The sequence below is a fragment of the Dermatophagoides farinae genome, chromosome 5, assembly GCF_024713945.1.
Source record: "Dermatophagoides farinae isolate YC_2012a chromosome 5, ASM2471394v1, whole genome shotgun sequence".
NCBI lineage: Eukaryota > Metazoa > Arthropoda > Arachnida > Sarcoptiformes > Pyroglyphidae > Dermatophagoides > Dermatophagoides farinae.
Window position 1 is genome coordinate 3,305,812 of NC_134681.1, and position 27,293 is coordinate 3,333,104.

General features: G+C 29.3%; 3 protein-coding genes across 4 annotated transcripts; 2 read left to right on the forward strand and 1 right to left on the reverse strand.

Annotated features, from left to right (window-relative positions):
• The first annotated feature begins 9 nt into the window (after positions 1 to 9).
• Positions 10 to 2,844, forward strand: LOC124499142 (malonyl-CoA decarboxylase, mitochondrial). Its single transcript, XM_047063013.2, has 5 exons — positions 10 to 183; positions 242 to 1,142; positions 1,210 to 1,671; positions 1,729 to 1,893; positions 1,953 to 2,844. The coding sequence occupies exons 2-5, from the start codon at positions 804 to 806 to the stop codon at positions 2,838 to 2,840; spliced, it is 1,854 nt and encodes a 617-aa protein (XP_046918969.2). The 5' UTR covers positions 10 to 183; positions 242 to 803; the 3' UTR covers positions 2,841 to 2,844.
• On the reverse strand, positions 2,832 to 9,540 carry LOC124499449 (alpha-1,3-mannosyl-glycoprotein 2-beta-N-acetylglucosaminyltransferase). 2 transcript variants are annotated; one of them, XM_075731469.1, is made up of 10 exons: positions 9,396 to 9,540; positions 9,002 to 9,179; positions 5,804 to 6,069; positions 5,132 to 5,713; positions 4,610 to 5,069; positions 4,459 to 4,549; positions 4,285 to 4,389; positions 4,120 to 4,210; positions 3,774 to 4,049; positions 2,832 to 3,702 (listed from the first exon to the last, which is right to left on the reverse strand). In XM_075731469.1, exons 3-10 carry the CDS (start codon positions 5,909 to 5,911, stop codon positions 3,589 to 3,591), a joined length of 1,827 nt encoding a protein of 608 aa, XP_075587584.1. In that variant the 5' UTR covers positions 5,912 to 6,069; positions 9,002 to 9,179; positions 9,396 to 9,540; the 3' UTR covers positions 2,832 to 3,588. The 2 variants fall into 2 exon arrangements, with proteins under 2 accessions (XP_075587584.1, XP_075587585.1); XM_075731470.1 differs by lacking the exons at positions 9,002 to 9,179; positions 9,396 to 9,540 and adding an exon at positions 6,550 to 6,675.
• A 918-nt stretch (positions 9,541 to 10,458) lies between these two features.
• LOC142597524 (uncharacterized) lies at positions 10,459 to 11,091 on the forward strand. Its single transcript, XM_075730960.1, has 2 exons — positions 10,459 to 10,525; positions 10,588 to 11,091. Exon 2 carries the CDS (start codon positions 10,633 to 10,635, stop codon positions 11,056 to 11,058), a length of 426 nt encoding a protein of 141 aa, XP_075587075.1. The 5' UTR covers positions 10,459 to 10,525; positions 10,588 to 10,632; the 3' UTR covers positions 11,059 to 11,091.
• The last annotated feature ends 16,202 nt before the right edge of the window (positions 11,092 to 27,293 follow it).

Sequence of the window (27,293 nt, forward strand, 5' to 3'; positions counted from 1 at the left end):
AATTGAAACAGCTGAAATACTTGTGGCATTGAACTTCAATTTCATCTAATCTAATCTAAAATAAATAAAAAAAGGGACATCATTTATGTGGTCAGCTTGCTCAACAATTATCAACAAAATTCAACGCTAATCAATTTATCGATGCAAGTTATTGCCATGTACTTCATGTGAGAACAAAAAAAGGTACATTTTTTTTCCTTTTGCAAAAATTCTAATTTTCATTCAAAAAATAAAAATACAGATTTCTGGTACCCGTAAACAGAAGTACCTATAGTAACGGATCATCATTTGATCGAATTCGAAAATTATTTGATCTATTTCATCGTAAAATTTGATCTTTGTATCCATAATATTGATATAATTTGATTATTGAAATGATCAGGATGATCATCCTCAATGACGACAACAAATGTGGACGAAGACGGTGACGACGACGACGACGACGATGATGATGATGATGATGATGATGATGAATAGCCTTGATCAAGCCGTTTGTTGTTGTGGTTGTTTCAATATTGATCATCATGATAATGATTGTTTCAATTATGCGTATGTATCGTATGTGTGTGTGTGAATTAAAATGAAAACGTTTGCTGATTATCAATTAGTACAAGAAGAAAAAAGAAAAAATTTTCATGCATAAAACCAACACAACACATAGACCAACATTTTGAATTTTCAACGTTTAGCCATTTTTTTTATAAATAAAAAGAGAGAAAATTCATCATCAATCTTTATGAATGAAATTTTTTCCTTTTACATAACTTGAAAAACCAAAGATTCTTTCCAGCCAAACAACAACAATGTTATATCATCATCATTTAGCATGTAGATCATTCATAATTGTTCGTGGTCACCATTACTCAACAAATTCATTATTCAAATATCATCATTTATCACGATTATTTCATCTGAATCATTATCAAAAAAAATTTCATTATTCATCATTATTATCTACTCTACGAAGAACATTATCATCACAATCATCGACACCAACAACAACATCGGATTTAAAATTTGCACGACCAAATGTTTATGATACAAATTCCATTACGATAAATGGTTTAAATAGTAATCTGGAAAAATTACAATACATTTCCACGTTGATTGTACAATTATCAACTGTACGAGATATTACACAGGTAACACACACTCACACACAATCGATTACCAATCAATTGATTTTATCATGTTATCTCCATGTTATAGAAACAATCAGAACTTGCATTAGAATTATGTAATATTTATTATGATTCAAATCCATTGGAACGTTTTCGTTATCTTTGTTTTCTATCCGATGAATTGTCCACAACTATTGATGTTGCTTCGCAAGCTAGTTCAAGTTTTCTGCAAACCCAGCAACGTCAAGAACCATATGATGCAGCATTACTGGTTGATCGCCTGCAAAAACAGATACGGCCACAATATTTGGATCTATTTCGACAAATATCACGACTGCCGATTGGAGTGAAATTTTTAGTCGATTTACGTAGCGATCTAATCACAGTGCTATCACATCCACAACTAGTTTCAGAATTGGGACCATCAAGTAAAGTTTATCTCCGATTATTATCATCACAATTATCCGATCTACTTTCATTGTGGTTTAATGCCGGTTTTCTTCGGCTTGAACGTGTAACATGGGATTCACCTACATCTATTTTACAAAAAGTAAGTTCGAAAAAAATGAATTGAATCGAAATTGAAAAATTTTTTTAATTTTGTTAGATAACCGAATATGAAGCCGTTCATCCAATACGTAATTGGTTGGATCTAAAACATCGTCTTGGCCTATATCGTCGTTGTTATATGTTTTCACATTCATGTTTGCAAGGTGAACCATTGGTTATTTTGCATGTAGCACTGGTGCCATCCATTTCATCATCAATACAGGTTTCATTTGTTTACTGTTTGTTGTTGATTAAAATTTTCAACTTTTTTTACGTTTTTAGGAAATCATTTGTCGAACAAATCTTCAACAAGGTAATGATAATGATATTACCACCGCCACATCATCATCAATAACATTGAATGGATCATTATTATCTGAAGATCATCATAAACATCATGATGCATTAAGTTCACCAATAGATGGTCCCACCTCATCGTCAACAGTGACAACAATCATTAATGGAAAAACATTTAAATTACAATCATTTTCACGTTCACCAAAAGTACATCAACAGATTGAAGATCCAAATCTGGTTGATGCTGCTGTTTTTTATTCAATATCATCAACACAAAAAGGTCTAAATGGTATTGATCTTGGTAATCAGCTAATTAAACAAGTGGCGGGTGGTCTAAAAGCTGAATTTCCATTAATGACACGATTCAGTTCACTGTCGCCTATACCAAATTTTACTGAATATTTACTCACAGCTATTCAAGCAATACAACGACAAGATGATTCAAAAGGTTTTCGTAAATTGTGGATGCGTTATTCTGATTATGAACGACTTTGCGGCATATTGGCCGTGAAAGATGAACAAACATTCTGGAATCGTCTGATACAATTATTACGTTCTGGTAATTGGATAACGGATCAGACATTGGTCGATTCATTTCGTGAACCATTAATGCGTATCTGTGCTCACTATTTGTATCACGAAAAACGTCGTGGTTATGCATTGAATCCAGTGGCAAATTTTCATATGAAAAATGGTGCCGTTATGTGGCGATTAAATTGGTTGGCCGATATATCAACACGTGGCCTTTCGAATTCTTGTGGAATGATGGTTAATTATCGATATTTTCTTGAACGCCACCATGAGAATAGCCAAATTTATATGAATGAAAAAAGAATTATAACTGGTGATCAATTTGAAAAATGGTTACCATAATCAATCAATCAATCATCACCTTTTTTAATTTGAATTTAAATTATGATAAAAATTTCAACTTTTTTTCCAAAAAAAATTGATTTTAAATCACATGAAACTTAATTTCGTGTGTGTGTGTTGAAAGTGTCTGTCGAATGTGAATACAAAAGAAGAAAGCGAGATGATCGAAATAGAAAATGTTTTCAGGTGGGTCTGTGTGTGTTTGTGTTTGTTTGTTTGTGACAAAGAAAAAGAAAAATGAAATGATAAACACAGAGAAACAAACGAAAAAAAACAAAAACATGTGAAAATAAATAAGTGTGTCTGTCGATATTGCTGATATTTGTGTGTGTGTGTGTGTATGTGTGACTTTGGTATTCATCAAAAAAGAAAGAAAGATTGGAATGTGTGACATCTATTTAGAATCGAAAATTGTCGAAAACTGATATTTTAGTGTTCGGGTGTGTGTGTGTGTTTACAAAATTTGACAAAAATGAATGTAGAATGATTATCGATAAAAGAAGGAGAAAAAAAATCAGATGTGTGTAGTTGTCTCACTCTCGGTCTGTTGTTTGTGTGTGCCTCTTTGAATAAATTCGATTATCGATAATCGAATTCAATTATGTATGGTGTAAATTAGTAACCATACATAATGATCAGATCAGATATGAATTTTCAAACGAAACGAAAAAAAAAACAATGAAAGATAAATTATAAAACTAGATATATATGAGGAAGGAGAGAAAAAAAAAGATAGGAAAAAAAACTTTCATTTCCATGTAATATTGTAGCCATTCCAAATTGGACTAGGTGCTAAATAGACACGATAACCACGATAGATGAAACCGACAGTTCCCTGATAACCGGTACGCGGTACGCCCGACTAAATAAAATCAAAATTTTGATTTACTTTTTTCGTGAAAGAAATAAAATTCTTTTTTTCTATATATATACCTTAAAATCATCCATTAAGCCGAACATTTTGGCAGCTTTTTTAAATTGATCCCTTGTTTCGTATTGTATACGAACCGAATATTTTGATGCAATTGGTGATCTTGTTGTCGCTGTTCCATTGTTGCCATTGACATTGCTATTGTCATGGCCATTGATTGATGGTCGTTGTTTTTGTATTAAATCATTATCATAAAGAATAGGCAAACTTTTTATATCATACAATGAAATTAATCGACTATTATAGACTTGTTTTAAGAATTCAACATCATAATTTTCCTGTGGTAGAAAAAAAAATTGAATGAAATCATCAATTATTATTTCAAATGTTTATACATTTCTCACATACCTTTAAAAGATAAGATAGATTCATTTTAGTAAAAGGCACAAATTCTTCATTCAATTGAATGAATTTTAAATGTTTTTCGAAAAATAAACCACTAGAAATGACAAAAGAGAGAGATAGAGAATGATTATTTTCAATTTTAATGTAAGTTGAATAGATTCTACTTACTTGGAAACACCTTTTTTACCAAATGTACGTGTTCGTGATATTTCCGGTCGTATACAGGCTCGATTTCTTCTCTGTTCTGGTTCACGAATCCAATCATCCCAGAAACTAGTGATAATAAAATTCAAACAAATTAAAATTAAAAAATTAATTTCCCATTTATTTTTCAAAACTTACGCTTTAGGCCATTTATGTTGAAATTCAAGCCAAAGATTTTTTGTCAACATCCAACCAAGACCGGGAAAAAAATCCGAACGAAACAGTTTGGCTATATGAAATGAGATGGTTAGAGAAAATTGATATTTTCAATTATAAAATAAACACATACTTGAATCTTCTTCAATCAACGATGATTTACCATTATCATTCCAAGCTGAGATACAATAAAGGCTAGGATCAGAACGTAGTATGGGATATAATGCAAGAAAATATTCAAAAAAATCCGGCGCAATATCGAGATCATCTTCAACAATCAATACGGTATCATAATTCAACGTATTGAATGTATAATTTAATGCCCAACCATAATGGCGGCTAATTTTGTAATAACCTTTGAATTTTTTCTGATTCTTTCCTTTCAATATGATATCAGATTGATCTGGTTGCTGTATGAATGTCAGCCTATCACCATATGATTCAATTATTTCTCTTGTAGGTTCATGATTACAATCTTGGCTAACAACGATGGGAAATATTTCCGAATCATTACGATATTTGAATAATTGTTCCAAATTACGTTTGATTGTAATTCTATTGCACGCAAATAATAATACACAGATAATGGGTTTCTAAACAAAAGAGAAAAATTTATGAAAAAAAAATTTAAGAAGAAAAAAAAATCATTTCTTACCTTATTCGATGATTGATCAATCATCAATGAATTTAGCAGTGTTTTATCATTAATCACCTCATAAATAGTTTTATTCATCATTTCGGCTAATTTGCCAATAGTTTTGAGCAAACGTAACATCACTTCTGTTGATTTAGTTTGTTGATTGAGATCATGTTCAAGTGTTTCGATTTTTCTGGAAATATCATCAAAATCGATAATTTTTGTTTTTGATTTAATTGTAAATTTGTCTGCTATTTCCGTTTGTTCATTATTATGAGAATGATGATCCGTGATAGTAGTAGTAGTGTTTGCAGGAGTAGTAAAATTTTTTACTTTTTTACGACCATCAACCGAAAAAATGACATTATTATTGGCACTATGATTATGATTATTATCGGTAATTATTATTTTTTCACTATTTGCACCGCCACCACCGGATTTATTATTTTGACTAAATGTTGATGATGATGATGATGATGATGATGATGACAAGAATGATAATGATGAAGATGATGATGAATGATCAATATTATTAATGGAATTATCGTCGTTATCACCAGTGTTGTTCACATAACCACTACGTATAAACCAAGGAAATGCCTAGATGGAAAATTGTAAACAGGAAAAAAATCGATTAAAATTTGAATGAACAAAAAAAAAAATTCCAATTAATTAATTGAATTAATTTACCGATTTCAATCGTTGTGATTGTGGCTTATGGACAAATAGATAGAGCTGTATAGTACACCAGCCCATAAAAAGCAATGTGCCCATAAGCAAAAGTTTCTTTTTTCGCATGGCATAATCTTTTTTGGGATTTAAAAATTTTTTACAAATATTGTAGATTTCAATTTCAACAAGCGAATTTTTTTTTGTAATCAGGAAAATCCAACTTTCGACCTTTCGATATTTAATCTTTTGAATGGTGATTGTGATGACGATGATGAAAGTGAAACCTTGAAAAAAAAGGAAAAAAAATGTTCAAATCCAAAATTAAAAAAAAAATCAAGTGGCACACACACACAGTGACAAACAAAAAAAAATGTAACGATAATAAAATACACACACATTTGTTGACGTAAAACACACAGTGCCAAGATTTTTTTCAATGTCATTTTCCCATTATAAAAATATATAATATAATAATGGTTGACTGAATATCTCTCTCTCTCTCTCTATTGATCTCCTCATTTGATATTTTTCACCTATAACAATCAATTAATCAATCAATTAAACTTTGGTACACAAAAAGTCAAAAAGAAAAAGTTTGTGTCATTATGTGTGGGCAGCAGCAGATAGAAATAATCAATATTTTTGATCTTATAAAACACAAATGGCCATCTATCTTTTTTTTTGATTGATTGATTGATTGATTCATCTCAGAATCAATCAATCAATTTAGTATGGGGGGAAAAAAGACAAAAAAAACAACTCACAATTTAAATTTTTGTTTCTTTTCTATGGAACAAACACACACACACACAAGATTTATTGACATCACATACACAGTGAACACATGAACATTGAAAACACGTTGATTCCAATGTCTCTTGTGTGTGTGTGTGTGTGTCGGTGTTGCCAATAACAATTATCAAAGTGGGAAAAAAAATAGAAAATTTTTTTCTAATGATGATGAAATTCATTGATTAAATATTTTCAATTTCTCATTGTTAGGTATCTATGACATGACTTTTCTTATTTTTTTTTTTAATTTTATGGTTGATAATAATCTTTGTGCAATTTTTTTTCTTCTGATTTTGATTTTTCTTTTTTTTTTTTTTTTTTTTTTTGATTGCCATAATCATCATCATTACAAGATTAACCCAGAAAAAAAATGTAAAATCAAAAAAAAAAAAAAATCAAGAAAACTACAAACAACCAACAACTACATTTTTCAGATAGAAAAAAAAACATAAATGTCTCCGGTCATTTTATTTTATTGTATATTATGGTGGCAACCATCAACACCATCACTGGGCACGATAACCATCGCCACGTATATTTTAAAAACATAAACAAAAAAAAATTGTATATGTGACAGGCATCCATGAATAACAACAATGAAATGTGGTGATACGGTTTTTTTTTCACCACCATCGTTGTTGTTGTTGTTGTTGTTGTCGTTGCTATATTGGTAAACAAAACAAAAAAAAATTTCTAGCTTTTCAAATTCAATTTGGTCTTGTCATCATCATCATTTGTTATTTATTGTAATAAATGGAAAAATGGAAATAATAAATTTATGGAAACAAAAAAAAAATCGAAATGATGATGGCAGATGTTTTCATTCCTGTGATGTATACAACAACAACAACAACAATAAAGAATCACAAAGTTTTTTAGAAAATTTTCTTTTTTAGCCTTATCTAGCACAATTTGTTTGTGTATGTGTGTGTGACAAATTATTATCATCATTCATTCAACACGTTTTGAATGCAAGTTCACGAAATGATGAAAAAAAAGAATCCTGCTCATTTGTGTTTATTTCATTAAAATAATTGGTTTTTTTTTTGTTGTTGTTGTTGTTATCGTTGTCGTTTTTTTTCAACACAAATTCACACAACACCCTAATAAGATATTCATGATGCATGTGAGTATGTGTGTCTGTGTGAATTTGCAAAAAAAAACCAGATCAATAAATATTCAATTAAATGATGTTGACTGTCACATCATCATCAACATTATTTAGAATTTGACATGAATCATCTGGTTCTTTGTCTATAATGATGTTTGCTGTTGTTATTTTTCATTAATTCTTCTCAACACACAATGAACGAATTTGATTTTTGATTTGTTGCAGAAAACAACGCACAAAATTTGCATAAAAAAAATTCGTTTTTTTTATCTTTCTTATGGATCAAGATAATGGCGTTTCTCTCTCTCTCTACTTTTCTCGATTTTTGTTTTTATTTATTTATATATACATGGCCATTTATTTCAACATGGAAAATTTTCATTTATTCATTCATTCATCCAAAAAAAAACAACGATAATGATGATAATAATAACGTAAAACAATGACAACAACAACAACAACAATATATCTATCTAATTTGAATATGAATTAATCTAATGACCATTATGATGATGATGATGATGATGATGGTAAAACAACAACAACGACAACAACAACAGCCAAGGAAACAGGAAAAAATAATAATTTTGAAATCAAAACATAAATTATTATTATATCACCATCATCATCATTGTCGTAGTTGTTTGGCCAATTTTTTTTTTGTTCAGCATTGTTTTTTTTTCAATACTAGTTCTGTTCTGTCATAATAATCATCATCATCATATGAATCAATCATTAATTGATTTTAATCTCACAAAAAAAATGAACGGAAATGAATATTTCATTCATATAGATTCATTCAGATGTCGTTGTTGCTGTTATTGAATAAAAAATAACCGACAAATGGACATTTTTCATTCATTCATTCAATCAATTAAATTCAATTGATGATCATGATCATCAAGTAAATTGAATTGAAAGCAAAAAAAAAGCTAATAATATATGTAAATAACCTTGATTGGTGCTAGCCTAGCCTTATTCAATTTCGGACAATTAGAAACAGAAAAAAAACAAACAAACAAAAAATATAAATAGTCTTTTCATTCACATTGTGATTCACATTCATTTTTTTTATAATGATCATCATCATCAATTATATTAGAATGATGATTGATTTGATTCATTTCATTTGATTGAATCAATAAAATAAAACCGCAAAATATCGATTATAAAAAAAAACACTTGGATGAATATTTGAATTGTCAATTTGAATAATTGACCGGTATTCTTTCGTTCTCTTACTCATGGCATGTGGCATTTTTTTTCTCAAATTTCGTTTTTTTTTTGCACTAAAAATCGAATGGCACACTTACCGAAAAACAGAAGCGATTAATATTGCGATATTCAATTTTATTTTTCGTGATAGACCGCCACACATGAAACGAAATGGAAAAATCAATTAAATTTTCGAAAATTGAAAAATCATTGAATTTGTTGCCGTTGTTGAAACCGAACGAATTGAATATTTTTTTTTCAAATACGGATATTCCACTATAATCAACACACAATCACAAATGTTGGAGAATAAATAAATTTTACATAATTAGAATTTTTTTTTTTGGATTTTAATATGAAGACGACGAAGACGACGATGATGATGATGATGAAATCATCATCACCATCATCATCAGCATCATATAATCAATCAATGAATTTGAGATAGAATATTGAAATTTTATAATCAAAAAGAAGATAAAAAAAATTCACCAATGTCAAAAGTTTCAGAAAATTTAGAGGAAAAAAAACTGATTGACTAGTAGATAGAAAATGGAACTAAAAAAACTTTGCTTTGCACTCGCATGTATCATCATCTGAAATGGCTCACAACGAATTCATATAATCCATACACACGCACAACATACATATACACATTTGTGATGATGATGATGATGATGATGATGAGCATGAATTCACCAGAAATTATTATCAAACATGAAAAAAAAAACAAAATCTTTTTTCCTTTTTTTTTTTTTGCTGCTATTATCACATATATTTATATTCATCGCGTTTACCGCTACAAAAAAATTGGCGGTACATCAGTGTGAAAAAAAAAATTCATACTACTACTGCTACTACTATAGCTGCTAAAAAAAAAAATTATATTTCATTTTTCTATTACCAGAACAAAACATGACCACTACTGTAAACTGTGTAAACATGTTATTAATAATTTCTCTATACTTCTTTTTAGGCTTGTGTGTGTGTGTGTGTGTAAACTTGATAACACACACACACACACACACACACACACACACACGTAGCAATGTTGACTTCTCTCTCTCTCTCTCTCTCTCTCTGTCTTTTTCCTCAATTCAATTTTTCTAGTTGCCACCGTATTTTTTTTTTTTTTGTCATTTCATTCAATTATCAATGCTACTACTGCTATTGTTACTTTGTGTGTATACAAAAAAAAAAAAAAAAATAGTTGTAGCACACAAGCATTTATGAAAGAAATCAACATTTTTTTTTCTACAGGATATTTTCCATTATGTTTTCTACAGTTTTTGTTTTTTTTTCATTCAAAATCAAATAAACACTGTAAATCTATTCAATAACTTTGCGTTGGGATATGTGCTGCCATCTTAGAGAATATTAAGACGTTCTAAAATATTTTTCCAACACATTTCTATGCTTCCAAAGAATGTCTTTTCGATTTCGAATTAGTACAATAGAAAATAGTTAGATTAATTTACCCGAATGACAACACACACACACACATATAAAAACATGATGAGCCAGTACATAAAAAACACAAGTAAAATGAGCAACTTTTGTATGCAATCGTCCATTTGCTTTTTTGTTCATTTTATTGATTAGTTTCATTCTCGTTTTATTTGGTAATTAATTTTTTTTTCTCTCAGCTAAGATTCATTAATTTTGATTTTTTTTATAATTTCAGATCTCTCGAATCAATTATATCGTAAACATTATTGTAGAAAAAAAAATGGAACCAAACAGTGATGATCCTAATATTCCTACTTATAAAACGCGTGTATGTCACATTTTGGAATTTACTGATATAGAAAATTCAACTTCATACAATTGTTTTGAAGCAGTTAATGATCATGGAATCCCAATAATGGATGTTCCACTTGTTTTGTATTCTACCGAACCAATTGAACTTGAGGAGGATGATGGAGGTTTAACTAACGATCAACAAGTTACTTTTACTATTCATCGATCACCAAGAGAACCTACTAGATATTCAGCTACAGTCTATCTTGGTCCGCCGGATAATCGACGAAATGATTGTTGTGAAGTTTCTATTCCTGGACTTGTACATTTAATTAGACAACAAAATGGTAGTTTCGAAGTTAAACGAATTATCAATAGTGTTAATTCAGTACAATGGATTATTAATTATATATAAATTGCTATACCAATAATGATAATCCAATGTAACGTCAACTGGCTATTTTTATGAAGATTAATTGTTAAACAAATTTTGTTAAATAAAATTCCATTTTGATTATCTTAATTTCTTTCTTTTTTTTTACATTCTTTTTTTCCTAGTATAAACGTGTGTCAATTTCGAAAATCTTGAATAAAACATACAAAGAAATTGTTTGGTTAATGAATATATCTTATAGACAAAATGAGTATGTCTATATTGAAACTTTTCTTTTATTGTTTTGCTCATTCAACTATATATATATGTATTGTGATATGATAAGATGGAAAAAAAGACCGCCCGAAAAAAAAATGGACGAAACGAAAAACAAAAAAACAAAATTCGATTTCAAATTTCGAAGTTCTTTTAGATTTTTATTTGAAACAACAAATTATAAATGAAAATAAATTTAGGGTTAACAATTTCTTTTCATTTTTTTTTTGTTCAGTTTGCTCATTTTGATTTGATCAATATTGAAAAATGATATATCGAAACAAATAAAATGATCCAAACATGGTACTGATAATCAGAATGAGAAAAAGTAGATAGATAATAGTGAAAATAACGGGAAAATGTTGATTAAAAAAATTCATTGCTTCCCGAATGATACGCAAATGTATTTCCATTTGTTCATTTGGTGACAATTGATCATAATTGTGTGGCACTACGATACGAAGTGTTGGTCCATTTCCATAATGTCGTCGTTCCATCCTTATCCGATAAATGAAATGACCAAGAAATTATGATGAAAAAAAAAACTTGTATACAACGTAAAGCAAAAAAAAAAAGGTAAAATGATCAACTTTTGTGTGCGCTCCAATTACAGCAACCGAAAATGATGAAAATGAAAAATGGCGGCATCCATTTTTTATACTGATAATAATCAATAGCTAAACGCATGCCTGGAATTATGCTGCAAATCCAACACACACACACACACACACACTTGTAGCTTTGTGTAGAGTTCGATTCCGTTTCACTCGTATAGATATTATTAATGTAAAATTCGCAATGTAATTACAACGATTTCGAAAATTATTCGGACTCATTCATACATGTACTCAGGCATATACAGACGGACGTACAGACAGGTATAGCAAAGGATATTCAACATACACAAGCATATATGTACAAAAAGAACAGATATAAATCTTTAAACCAAACGCAGGTTATGTGCTGCCATCTGAGAGAATGTTAAAACATTCGATAAATTCTGATTAAAAAATTCGATATTTGAAACAAAAATAAATGAAAAAAAAAATGAATTAAATAATTAATAACTTGAAAAATGAGAACATTAGGAAAAAAATTTCAATTTTAATGAATGATTTATTCTATAGAATAAAAAATTTGACATTGGCAACATCAACGCCATCTAAACGTAATGTTAAGGAGTTACAAAATATTGTCTGTTGAAACACATGTTGCCGATTTCGAATTCTATTCAATCTTCATCATTATTTTTAACTTTTTTTTTTTGAATCATCAATGATCAATCATTATCTAAATTTTGCATTTGTGATTTATTAATCATCCATTATTACTGATTATTTGTCAAAATCCATTGTCACTATTTACACATTCACATTCACTTGATTATAAATCAAGATTTCTGATCATCAAATGAATTCTTACATGTAAATATTTCATTCGATTGATAGAAAAAATATTTTGTTTTCAATTCTAGAATTTTTATTGATCATTTTCGTTCTTTATTTCATTTTAATTTTTTTTTAGTAATCGATTGAAATTTTGTCTAGTTATATATCTATCTCTTTATCTAGTCTATTACAGCTAATCTGGTTTACTGATGGATATCGAAAAGGAGAAGAAGGGCAAAGGGAAACCCGATTATTTAGTGGAAAAAATGTGTGCAAAAAGATTTTGGACAAAAATTCCAAATTTCAAAAGAAAACCATCGTATGTGTATGTATATTCGGATGATGAAGATTCGAATATAAATCCATCGAATGAGGAAAACCATGTTCTTGATGCTAATATTGATGATGCTATCGTCAATAATATATTTGAAACCATTTTTCCAGAAAAAGGATCAAACAAAGATGATGAAATTAAAGTGATGGACAAAATTTTCGATGAGGAATTTATCGAAAAAATATTGAATGACAAGCGACAATTGAATATTAAACATCTAATGACCAAATACAATTCTGACAAACAATCGATTGGTTTAAATACTAGAGCTAGACGTAGAAAATCCAAACTCAACTTTTAACATCAACAATGACGATGATATTCATGCTGATCAACAAATTAAAGAAATGAATGATCGAATATTTGAAAAAAAAATAATGATTTCAAGGGCATTCATTTTCCAATAGATGGCGTCGTATACCTCTAAATTTATAAATTGAACATATTTTTCATTTTTCAGTTTCATTTTCATTTTTTTTTTTTAAATCAACTGTTTGTGTTTGTTACCATTGTTTCATTTATAAAAAATTGTAATTTATTCTGCGAAAAAAAATTGATAAAATTGTGTTTAATAAACGAGTTTTGTTCAATTTCTTCTTATGCATTATGGTCTGTTGTATTCATGAATATTACAAAATAAACGAAATGATGAAGAAAAAAAAATTTCATTTCATGGTTCCAGAAACCAATCAATATAAACCATTGAATAATGAATATATTGAATGATCCAGAAATAAAACAACAACAACAACGACAACAATGACATTTGTAACAAAAAAAAAAAAACAAAAAGAGGTGACAAAAAGGTCGACTGGATCATTCAAGGTTCATTGTGTTTTAAAAATATATATATATGACCATAATACACACAGGCACAAATACAATTGATCCATAGAACAACAACAACAAAAAAAATGCGGGCAAGTTTGATTGTCACAAATCGAATTGTAACCATGATGATTATGATGAAACAACCAGAAAGTGAGAGAAAGAGAGAAAAGAAACAATATTACACACAATAGCCAATTGTTTGTGTGTGTGTGTGTCAAACAAGACAAATTTTTACGGTTATTTTGATCCAGTACATGGTACGATGGTACGATGTGATTGGGATAAGGAAAAAAAGAACCAAATTTTTTTTTTAATTTTTATCCAGAAATTTTTTTTTTCACTCCATTGTGTGCGTGTTCGGTGCGAGAAAGCCAAATCTTTGGCTTTTGTTTGTATGATTTGAATGGAAATTTGAACGTGAACAAAACAAAACAACACGGAACAAGAGAGAGAGAGAGAGAGAGAGAGAGAGAGAGAGAGAGAGAGAGAGAGAGAGAGAGAGAGAGAGAGAGAGAGAGAGAGAGAGAGAGAGAGAGAGAGAGAGAGAGAGAGAGAGAGAGAGAGAGAGAGAAATACAATTATCCATCATTAAATTATGTAATAATCACACAATATATCACAAGTCGGAAAATGTGAAAAAAAAATTCAATAAAGTCATTTGTTATCGACGTGTATTTCTTTTTTAGATTGATTTATCATTTATATTCATTTGCTGTTTTTTTTCGCTGAAAACTAAGGTAGACTTTCATGTTGTAGATTGTTGTTTTTTTTTGTGTGTGTGTGGATAACCAATTGGTTTCTTATTTGCTGGAAAAAAACTTTTAAACCAGAAACAAGAAAATCAATCCAATTTTTTCAGCATTCTTTAGATTTGATACTGAGAAAATGAGCATGTTGCTGTTGATTGGATTTTTTTTTATCATCTTTATCAATCGATCGATCGATTGATTGATATGTGACAATAATCATTATTGACAATCAAGATTTACAATGTAAAGCAAAAAAAAAAATTAACATTTTTTCTATTCATATGAACATATTAATGGTTGAATGGTTGAAAAACTGAATGAAAACCCCTCTACTCCCACCCCAGAACAAACAAACAAAAAAAAATCCAATCCATTCTGAAAACCTTTTTACACTTCTCTTTCTATTTGATCGAATGAATGAATGAATGTAAATCATACGCTGCAAAGATTTCATTGTTTAATTTGGGAAAAATTTCTTTTCCATTTTTTTTCTCTCTCTCTGTCTCTTTCTGTCTTCTATATTATATGGAGATATTATACGGATTTTTATCAACATCATCATCATTATGATCAGGAGTTCATGTAATCATTGTTGCGTAAGTGATCCGTACAAATGTCTATTGAGTATGTGTTAGGTAACACACTAAATCAATGATGGATCAAACAACCAAATAACCAAACCAAACCAAACCAATTCAACCAACCAACCAACCAACCGATGAATGAGCCTCCAAACACACATACACACACACACACACACAATGTAATATAAAATAAAACAGAATCATTTGATGATGTTTGATATAAAGTTTGAAATCAACAAAATCATTGACAAGAGAAAGAATGAATTTGAAAGATTTGAATTGGAAAAATGTTTTATATTTGTAGTTTCACACACACACACACACACACACACGAAAATTTCATGTTTTTTTGTATTGTTCCACAAAAAAAACCAGGATGGCCGTCATTGCATTGTGTTTGTGTGTGTGTGTTGTTTCTATGTTTGTGTTAGGTTCAGGTTTAGGTTAACTGAGTTGATTATTTTATTTGTTGAAAATCACACCGAAAAAAAATGAATGAATAAAAAATTGAAATCAAATGAATTGAATGTGTGTGTGTGTGTGTGTGTGTTTGTTGGATAGAGAAAGGCGTGATAAGTATGTAGGCATGAGCGATGAATGAAAATTTTCATTTTTATTTCGTTATTCAAGTATTAATAATGGAACACACACACACACACACACAAAACACAATAGGATATCAATCGGACAATCGGATAATAATAATGATGATGATGATGGTGATGATGACAAAACCACATGATTTCTCTCTTTAATTCTTTCAAAATCATAATATGTCCACAACACACCAATGTGACAGTTGGTGATGATACTGATAATAATATTAATTTTTTTGTTCTGAATGTGGGAGGATGTGCAAGAATAAAAAAAAGGGGAAAGGGGAAAAATGACAAGATTTTCACTTTTCATCTTGTCATCTGTGTGTATTTGTGTGTGTGTGTGTGTGTGTCAGGAATGACTTTTATTCTTACTGAATTCAATGAATGAATGAATGAACATCATCTACAATGATGTAGATTATTATTATTCTTTTATACAACAACGACAACGAATGATGACGAAAAAGATGATGGATGTCGTCACAGATTGATCTGACACGTATATTTATATATGCAACAATGACAAAAACTTGACTGTGATTTGATATTTATAATGATGATTTTTTTTCCATTGTTCCACTTTACAGAATTGCTTTTGGTTTTTTGGTTCGATTTTTTTTTTGCTGCCTCTGTCGTTGATCCATGATCCATGATGTTGTTGAAGATTTTATTTTTATCTTTTGGTTAATAATAATAATAATAATGTTCCAATATGATAGCATCATAGACACACACACACATGTTTTATTACTATTGTCATTGTTGTTGTGGTTCCAGGATCAAATTTGATGTATGTGTGTGTGTATATATGACAATGACAGTAGTGTTAGTGGTGGTGGCGGTTTTTTTGCTGTTCATGTCAATCATCAAACCAAATACACGCAAAAACAACAACGAGAAAGCATTAGATTGATACGTAATTCTTGATCTGATTATATATTGTGAAATAGGAAAAAAAATTTTTTTTTTGTTATTCTAAAAAATTTGATTGATTTAATGGATTATTTTGCAACAAAAAAAAAATCAGAATCAAAAATGAAAAAGAATCACACACACACACACACATAGAATTGATTCTGCTGCTACTACTACTACTGCTGATGATTATGACGATATTCAATATTTGCTGTGTGTGTGTGTGTGTGTGTCTCCATTGAATTTATGAAAGATGGAAAAAAAACAATCGAAAAATGATCGATTGTTTTTTTTTGTTTTATTTTTGCTCAACTATCCTGTTAGTTCTGTTTCAAGTGGGTATTGGGTGTATGATCAACAAACACACACACACACACACACACAGAATCTATTATTTTTAGTTCATATTTGGAAACTTTTATCTTTCATTCATTCAAGAATAATGATGCAACGATGTTGATGATAATAGTGTGTGGGTGTGTGTGTTATCGGTGACAAAAAAAACCCAGAAAAAAATCCAAAAATTTTGTGCAAGAAAAAAAAAGAAATTTTTTTTTGTTCTTGTCACCACACATTCTTTCGAGATAAGATAAAAGTCACCAAAAACCCAAACACAAAGTGTTTGAATGATGAAAAAAAAGAAAATAGCGAAAAAAAACTCAATGTTTTTTCTTATGAGTATTGGAAATATTGCCATTAGTTTTGAAATGAATTGGAATTTGAAACGAGAAAAAAAAAGTTTTTTTTTCAACTTCTTTTCCATCCATTTGATTTCAATCAATTGATCCATCATCAGTGTCATCAGTGAAATTTATCTTGCAATTTATTAAAGTTCAAGTTTCAATTACTTTGTGTAAAATATCCAAACAGACAAACAAACAAACAGAATCGATTAAAGTTATTTATCTTTGGATTTAATATAAATCACTACTATATATTTGTATGAATCGCACACGTCATCATTATGTGGGTGTGAAGCAACAAAAAAAAATAGTTCCAATTGGATTGGATCGATTGAATGAAAATGAAACCAAAGTAAACACAAATATATTGTGAAAATTATTTTTCCATTTCACTGACCACTAAATTGGCTATTGATGATGATGATGATGATGATTATGATCTGAAGTACAAAGTTTATCACAATAAGTTTAGTTCATTTATTTATATTTGTTGCAACTTGCAACACATCATCATCATCATCATTAGTAGTGGTTAGGTTGGTAATATTTTTTTTTTATTTTTTTTTTTTTTTTTTTTTTGAAAGCTCCAATTTTAACTATACCACACAAAGTCAAATTCAAATTTTCTTTGCTTGAATGTAATAATCTGGTAATTTTCCAATGTATCCCATCATCATATTGTGATCGCCACCAGAATCAATTGAAAGCCAATATATAAATAGAGTGTTGATCAATTAATCTAGAATAAGAAAAAAACAATTTTATTTTCTGGTTCTAGAACCATCAACATATTAAGTATATTGAAAAAATTTGCTTCACAATATAGTAAAAGAAAAACAGCACCAGAAAAACCAAATTATACAAACAGAAGCTAAACGAAAGAAAAAATAATGAGCCACTTTTACTGATTGGTTTATGATTTTATGGGTCGTTCTCAATAATAATAATAATAATACATAATGATAATGATCCAACAAATATACTCTAGAAATGAAAACACATTTACATTCACTAAAGTATACACACACAAACACACACACACACTGACTGACCAGTGGTCATTTTCATTTTAGTAAATCTCCATAACTTTTTCTATGTTCATTTGTGAATTATTCGGGATATATATAATTTGATTTCGTATTTTTTTCCTATCTATTTATTTATGTGTGGGTGGGCATGGGCATTTGTCATTGTTTTGTGGTCATTGGTCATGACCTTAGAGTCGGTGGTCAGGGCCTTTTTTTTCATCATAACACTAGCATGTTATAAATCAGAAAATAATCCAACAACAACAACAACAACGATTAATCAAATAAATACATCGATAGAATTTGTATGTTCCAGTGCTGCTGATGATGATGATGATGATAATGATGTTTAGATGTCAATAATATATTTTCATGGTTTACAATCCGAAAAAACGAAAATCATTCAGTGAATTGGCCTGTGTTTTGAATGAAACTGAAAAACAACAGCAGCAGCAATAACAACAACATTTTGATCAATTTGGTGGAACACGAGGGTCGTACATTCTACATTATCCCGGTTAATGGTCAATGGATTGATTTTTCTCTTTTTCGCTGTCTTTAATACTTTATTTTTTTGGTTGGCTATGGTTTCATGTAAATTTTTTTCACTGGAAAAAAATATAATGAAGATCATCACTTGTGCTTTGGTTTGGGTAATGTTTTTCCATTGCTTTTTCACTCAGTGTCGATGTTTTTTCTGAATCTAGACCAAACAGAATTCATGCTACTACTACTACTACTAGCTTAAAAATACTTGAGTGTATGGTATAGTTTCTGTATGCGTGTTTGACTTGAATAAAATTTGCATAAATTTCTTTTTTTTTCAATCCAAATTACGAAAAAAAAATGAATGAATAAATGATATTTTGGCCGATGAAATTGATATGGAAAGAAAATGAAGAAGAATGGGGAAAAGGGAACCATGATCCACTTTAAAAAAAACAACAGCAACAACAACTCTAAATGTAAAAAAACTATCCTTTTCAATTTTCCATATAAGTTGTGAAAGTTGCAGAATTTGAGGTTTTTTTTCGATTCTGATCTTATGGTTATACTGATATTCTGGATTCTTTTCATTTTTTGTTTTGAGTGTGTGTGTGCGAGAGAGAGAGAGAAAGAGAGCGAAAGTGCATCATAATAACTTTGCGTTAATAGCTCTTTGGGAGACAAAAAAAAAGATAAAAATTATCCGCCACGACACACATACAAACACACACACACACACGTGACACATTTGAATTGATTTCCGTTTCTCTTCATTTCGTTTCTACATACGTTAGCATGAGAGAATGATGATAAAAAATGAGATATTATTCTACAATTACCCGGCAAACACAAATAAATAGAAAAAAAAGTATACCAATGTCACTCATGAAATTCATGAATAAAACATTTGAATTTGTTGAACATAATTACGAGAGAACGAGAGAGAGAGACAGAGATGAAGAGAATTTTTTCAAGAGTAAATTTTTTATATAAACATGTGTGTGTTTATGCGTAAATCACGAAAAAAAAAATTTAAAGATTCAAAAAAATTCCACGAAAAAAAAACAATTGTTTGGTTGTGTGTGTGTGTGTGTGCACGGATTCTGTCACCACTTTTTCAACCACCGCCATTGATCTGGTCATTGGGTACAGAATTTTGTTTTTTTCCTATCTCTCACTATTATTTGGTTATGATTTTTTTCAATTCATGAATCTAATGTGATTATAATATTTTTGAATGAATGAATTTTACTCGATCTGTCCTCATTGTTTATTATTCATAAAACAAAAAAACACACACACAAGTGTTGAAACAATGTATCATTGATGAAAATGAAAACAACACTTTTGCTGGATGAAATAAAATCCGATTTGAAACCCAAAAAGTGGTGTTGAAACAATGGAATTTAGCAAATTTTTGGCAAAAAAAAAAAAAAATACTTGGCAGTGATTAAACTTGATGAAAAAAAAATTATTTTAAGAAGAAAAAAGGACAGAAAAAAAATTAAAACAAAAGAAAAATGAACGTAAAAAATTTTTCAATTTTTCTAACAACCAAAAAAGGATATGAGATGATTGAATAAATGAATGAAAAACTAACAAAGATGCTTTGCTAAGCAGAATCAGCAGAATCTTTTTTTTTTGTTTTCATCAGAAAAAAAGACGCTAATAACAAAAAAAAAAAAACAAAAAACAATTGGAATCTTTTTTTCAGTTATTTCTGCTGCTGCTGCTTGTTGTTGCTAATAAATGCTGAACCAGATGGTTTTAATTATCTAAATTTAGCTCAAAGTTGTAATGTGTGTGTGCTTGTGTGTGTTTGTGTTGGTTTTTTTCTGTGTTTAATTACAAACCTTTAAACCAGTTTGGTTACGACTGGTTCATAATATTAGATTAACCAGAATTTTGCAAAAATAAAAAAAAATAAATAAAAAACAACAGCACAGCATTAAACAACAACAACGTGAACAACGTGAAAAACATTTAATTTTCATTTGAGTTTAACAACAACAAAAAATAAAATAAAAAAAAATTGACAACCAAAGAATATTCGATTCGGAATTCAATTCTTTTGCAATGATGATTATGATTGTTTGCCTTTTTTTTCTTTTGCTTTTTCTTTCTCTCTCAATTTACTCTTTATTCATTCAAGACAACATAAAAAAAATAACAAATATTGCCTGCAACCATATATTTACAATCCATATGTCTCTATCTATTTATCTATCCTGTATTCCTGTATGTATGATGATTAGTGAACAGAATGAACAAAAAAAAGGAAATAAATTTTGTTCCTTGAAAATTCTTGTTCACAATCATCATCATGACGATGATGAAGTTGATGGTAATGGAATGGATTATATGAACGATATGAAACTATAATCAAAATGAATGAATAAAAACTTTTCGATATATTTGCATGAATCGATTGTAGTGTATGTCTCTCTCTAGGTTTATGATTGATGAGATAGAAAAGTGAAAACTTTTTTGCTTTCCCAAATTATTGATGACTTGAAAACAATTAGAAATTTTCTCAAAACAAAAAATTCCAATTTCACCCAGAATAATAATCTGTTTTGTTTTCGTGTATATTGGTGGCAACAGAATACCAGAATATTCATACTCTCAATCAAACATAAAATAAAAATATAGATTGATGAATCATTGGATTTTTGTTTTCATTTCACAAATTTCACAAATGTCATGTGGAATAATAAAAAAATAAATAAATCCAATTCCAATTGATCAATTCACGCACACACACTCACACACACACACAAAGCTAATTGGCTTATATATCGTTGAATATGGTGAAAATGGTGAAAAAACAAAAATGAAAAATAAAAATAAAATAAAAAAATTTTTTTTCCTGCATTCTGGCCAAAAATAAAGAGAAAAAATAGAAAAAAAAAATTCGTGCACGAATAAAATGAGAATACGTGAGCTTACAACAACAACAACAACAACAACAACAACGACAACAGAATAAAAGCAAAAGCAAAACATCAATTCTGCAAATTTTTTTTTCTTTATACCTAACGGCCAACTGATGGATGGATCAGAGAGAGAGAGAAAATGAAAATAGTGAGAAAAATCTATATTTTCGAGATGTTACCATGATTTGGATGCGGTTTTCTTTTTTCACTCACTCTCTCTCTCTCTCTCTCTCTTTATTCATATATTTGGTATAGGTTTTTTTTTGTTCTGTGTGTGTGTGTTCGTGGTGGATAACGGTAATTTTTTTTTTTGAGCTTTAACCGCAGCAACAGTAGCAGCAGCAGCAGCAGTGGTGGTGATGATGATGGTTGGTTTTTTTTGGCCACTTTTCACAATATATTTGGCACCAGATGCGACCCAACCAAAAAAAAAAAAAATATGATTGTTGTTCGTTTTGGTGTGTGTGTGTGTTGGTGAGAGAGAGAGAGAGAGGAAAAATGATTATATAATAACCGACACATCACAGAGTGATTGAAATCCAAAAAAAAAACTAAAAAACTGAAACTAAAAACAAATGTGAATGATTATCGTTCACATTTGTTAGTTTCAAGAAGAAGAATCATCATAGGAATAGAGAAAAATTTTTTTTGTTTTGTTTTGTTTTTTGTCACTTTTTGACCAAGGAATAGGAACAAAAAAAAAATTACCAAAAAAGTTTCATACATCATCATCATCATCATCATCATTGACAATGAATTTTGGATTTTTAATCCAATTTTACGGTACAATTGTCGGTATATATAGAATAACAACAGCGACAAAAATAAACCTAAAAATAGACTGTGTAGATTGTGACAAATGTATGTTTCATTGTTCGGAATACAAAAAGGAAACAAAAAACATTGAAGCTAATTATTATTATAATCATTTATCACATTTCATTGTTGATGTTTCATAAACTTGGACAAAATTTGTACAGAAAAAAAAGAAGAAATTATTATTGGCCATCCATCTTGACCGCATGAAATACACATGGCCATTTTGTATTTGATTCGATAATGAATAAGTTTATTTGTTGAAAAAAAATGAAAATTTTTCATTCCTTCATTCATCATTAAAAGCTGTTTGGAACTTTATTTGGAATTTTCAATATTCACACACACACACACACACACACACACATTAACAGATTTCAGAGAAATTTCAGTAGCTGTTCGTGTGTGTGTGTATATATATTTGTGGGGTATGAGTGCCAGGATTTTTTTCAACACTTTCAGAAAAGCCACCAACAAGCCAGCCAGCCAGGCAAAAAAAAATAAGTATCGCCAACCACAACAACAACCGCAAATGAAAAAAAAACAGAGATATACTACTAATCACAAAAAATGAAACAAACGTATACAAGCTGTTGCCAGCAGCAGAATCCTATTTTTTTTCCTACTGAATAGTGGTGAACACACACACATTATTTTGAATTAAAGTCGATGTGGAAGAGAATGAAAAAAAAAATTGAAACCAAATATCAAAGAATTGAATTTTTCTTTATTTCATCAACATTTGTTTGTTGTCTTTTATTATTGCAAAACAAAACAAAAAAAAATCAAATGAATCCATTTAAATGACATTAGATGGCGTTTCTAAGATGAAATTTTATTTTAGTTTTTTTGAATCATCACACACACAGACAAACATATACAATTTCAATTTCAGAGGTATTTACCATTTTCTTTCGTTTTTTTTTCATATACACAAAAAAACATCAGTCATCATCATAGTCATAGTTATTATTATAGGTCTTAAAAACCTTAGTTTTTTTTTCTCTCGTGAGCATTAACATTTTAACCTCCTACTACTCCATACAACAACAACAACAACGACAACAACAACAACAACAAAAAACGAAAATATGTGGATGTGTGTGTGGAACAAGTGCATGCATGCATGTATATATAACGCAGACAAAAAAAACTTTAGTTTAGTTTGAAATGGGCGCGCATTCAATTCCTAAATAGCAAAATAGCATCATCGTATTTGTTGTAAAATGTGATGTTATATATAAAATGATGGTGGTGGTATTGTGTGCATGTTTTTTTTTTCATCTGGAATATCCATTGGAATTTTGATTTTTGTTAAAGTGGATCACTCACTCATCATCATTATTATTGTCTGAAAGAATAACTCAGATATTCTTTTTGAATGTTACAACATAGTGATGGGATTTTTTTTCCCGAAAAAAAAAGAATATATGGCCAGTAAAAAAAAAATGATGATAATTTTTGGATAATGGATAAAGATCATCTGATCATTGATTTAATCTCTATCTCCTTTTCTGCCTGTGTGTGTGTGTGTGTTTTCTACAATTTTCATAAGCCAAGCCTTGAAACGAAATTTTTTTTCACAAATCGCCGAACAAAAATAAAAATCTAAAACAAAAATTTCAAGCATAAAAAAAATGAAAAACTAAAACTTTTTCTTTCCTGGTTTGATCAGAGAAAAAAAGAACGAGAGAGAGAGAGAGAGAGAGAGAGAGATAGGGAATAAAAAAATGGGATAGTTCGAATCGTTTAGAAAGAAAAAAATTTTTCGCTCGTATAATCCATTCAATCAAATGAATGAATGATCCGCATTCACTATCTGAATCTTGGAAAAAAAATGACGATGATGATGATCATTATTTAGAATTAAGATAATAATAACATATAATTATTCGATCATTGACATCATCATCATCATCATTATTGAATTTCGAATCATCAATAGCATATATTCGATAAAATAGATAATGTTTCCATTATTGGAAACTTTTTTGGCAAAAATTGTAGAAATTTTCTGGAAAAAAATTTTCATCATCATAATCATCAACCAAACGTAAAAAAAACTATCAATTTGTGACTCGATTTGTTGTAATGATGATGATGATGATGAACAATGAAAATGAAATCATCGATTTTTTTCTGTTTTCGATTCAATTCAATAGTTGTTTAGGCGGATGGGGGTGTGTGTATTTGTCCATTGTATAATGATTACACGTAATTGTGATTTATTCGTTCATTTCGAATGTTCATGTTAGTTTGTTTCGAACAATGAAACAAAACAAAACAATCAAGATATTTTTTTCTGTTTGGAAATTAGTCAAAAAAAAAAAAAAAAAAAATAAACGTCGTATTGGATTCCAGAATATTCCCTGAAATAATAGTGAATCAATATCAGAATAGATCTCGGGAAACAAAAACAATTTCATCAAAATCTTAATGTTAAAACGAATGATGTCTCCATTTGTGTGTGTGTATATGTGTGGTAATGTAGTTGTTGTTCGAATCAAATTGGTTTTTTTTGTGGATTCTTCAATCTAACTATCTATTTATCTATCCATCTATTCGCGTTTATAGACACTCTATCTATCTATCTATCTATTTCAGTTATTCTTTTCATTTCAATCTTTTGCACAAAAACACTTGAATTGTGATTTTGAGTAATTGATGTGAGTGCAATCATCATCATCATCATTTGGGAGAAATAAATAAATATCGAGAGAGAGAGTAAGAGAGAGATAAAGAAAAACAGAGAAATCAATTGGTCAACTTTTGTTTTGTTTTGTTTTTGGTTTTCGTTTTCACTCTCGGACAAAAACACATTTGATGATGATGATCATGATCATCATCATCATTAAGACCACCACATCATATTATTTTATTTCCATTCTCATTTATTATGAACAGATAGATTTTTTTTTTTTTGGTTTTTAGTTTGGTTCTCACTTATTGTTTTTTTTTTCTTTTTTTTCTTGGTTTCGATTTTCCATACAAGCAATAATCATCATCACACGCATACACACATAGAGAGAAAGAGCGAAAGTAGTGCAGATTCCATTCGTGACTTAAATGGCCTTTTTATTTAGCCATGATAATAATCATCACCATCATCATTATCAACATCCATTGCAGAAGAAAAAATAACGGCATTCTATACAAAAACACAGTTTTGAATGACAGTTTGTTTCGATTTGATTTCCGCGAAAGAAAAAATTCTGTAAATTAACCATCATCAAATGATAATAATGATGATGATGATGACAATGACAATTGTAGTTTATAAATTAAATTTCCATCATCAATGTATGAGTGTGTTGGAAAGATTTTGATACATGAATTTGCAAATTGGAAAAAAAAAATTCAAAAAAAAAAAAAAAAGATTTATGACGGACAAAAACAACATAGAGAGACAGACAAAGAAATGATGGCAAAACACCAGCAAAGAACAAAAAAAAAGAGAGATTGAATTGAAAACGAAACGACCGGAACAATTTCATATCCGTTGTCGTTGTTGTATTTGTCAACATCAACATCATCATGTTATGTCATCATGTCATAAGTTTACTAATAAAAGTAATATTCTGTGAATGATGAAAAAAAAAATTCTATAGATTCTTTACTGTATATATATAGATAATACACATTTCGATTCGTTTCGATTCAAAGAATTTAAAATTGTTGTACTTTTACAAAGTTTTATAAAATCTCTTTTCATCTTTGATGTTGTTTTATATATAATAAATATTGTCAATGATGACAAACAATACAAACAAACAAACAAACAAAAAACGAATGAAAAACATTCATTCATTCATCCAGATTAGAAAATGATGAAAATTTTCTCTACTTACATTAGACGATGACAACGACGAATGGATCAAACAAACTTTCCATTGGCAGGCCAATAGATTCGTGAATGAAAAAAATTTGTCGTTTTCGTTTTCGTTTTTTCACCATCAAAATTGTTAACTTATTTTTTCTATGGATCAATGTTTCGATGATGGTGATGGATATTTATAACAGCAAAAATCACTTTAGATTTTCTTTTTTTTTGTTGTCGTTGTTGTCACAAAAAAAAGCTCTGGATCATTGAATGTGAGCAATATACATGTGTGTGTGGCACAAGTTGTTGCTGCTGCTCCTGAAACGGAAATTCAGATATCACCATAAAGTTTAAATTTCCGTTTTTGCTGTTACTGTTGCTGCTATTATGGTTGTCATTTTGTTTTTTATTTTTCATTTCTTTCATTTTTTTTTTGCTTTGCTTTGTTTTTTTTTTCAATCACAATACACATTACCATTATTCATATAATGTCATCAAATGTTGATGGAATGAATTCATTTATTTATTTTTATGGATAAAACTGACACGTGACCAAATTCTGCATATTGATGATGATGATGATGATGATGATGAAAATGGGCAAATACAACAACAACAACAACAACAACAACAACATCATTGTGTGATGGACACGTGTATCATCTTTGTTTGTTTGTTGTTGTCGATGTTTTGTGTTTTTTGTTTTTTTTTTTTTTTTGGCTAACAACGTCATCGTCTTGGTTTTTGTCATATTCGTCATAGTCAAAGTAGTCAATTTCGTCATCATTCATCATCATATATTGTGTGTGTGTGTGTGTGTGAGAGAGAGAGA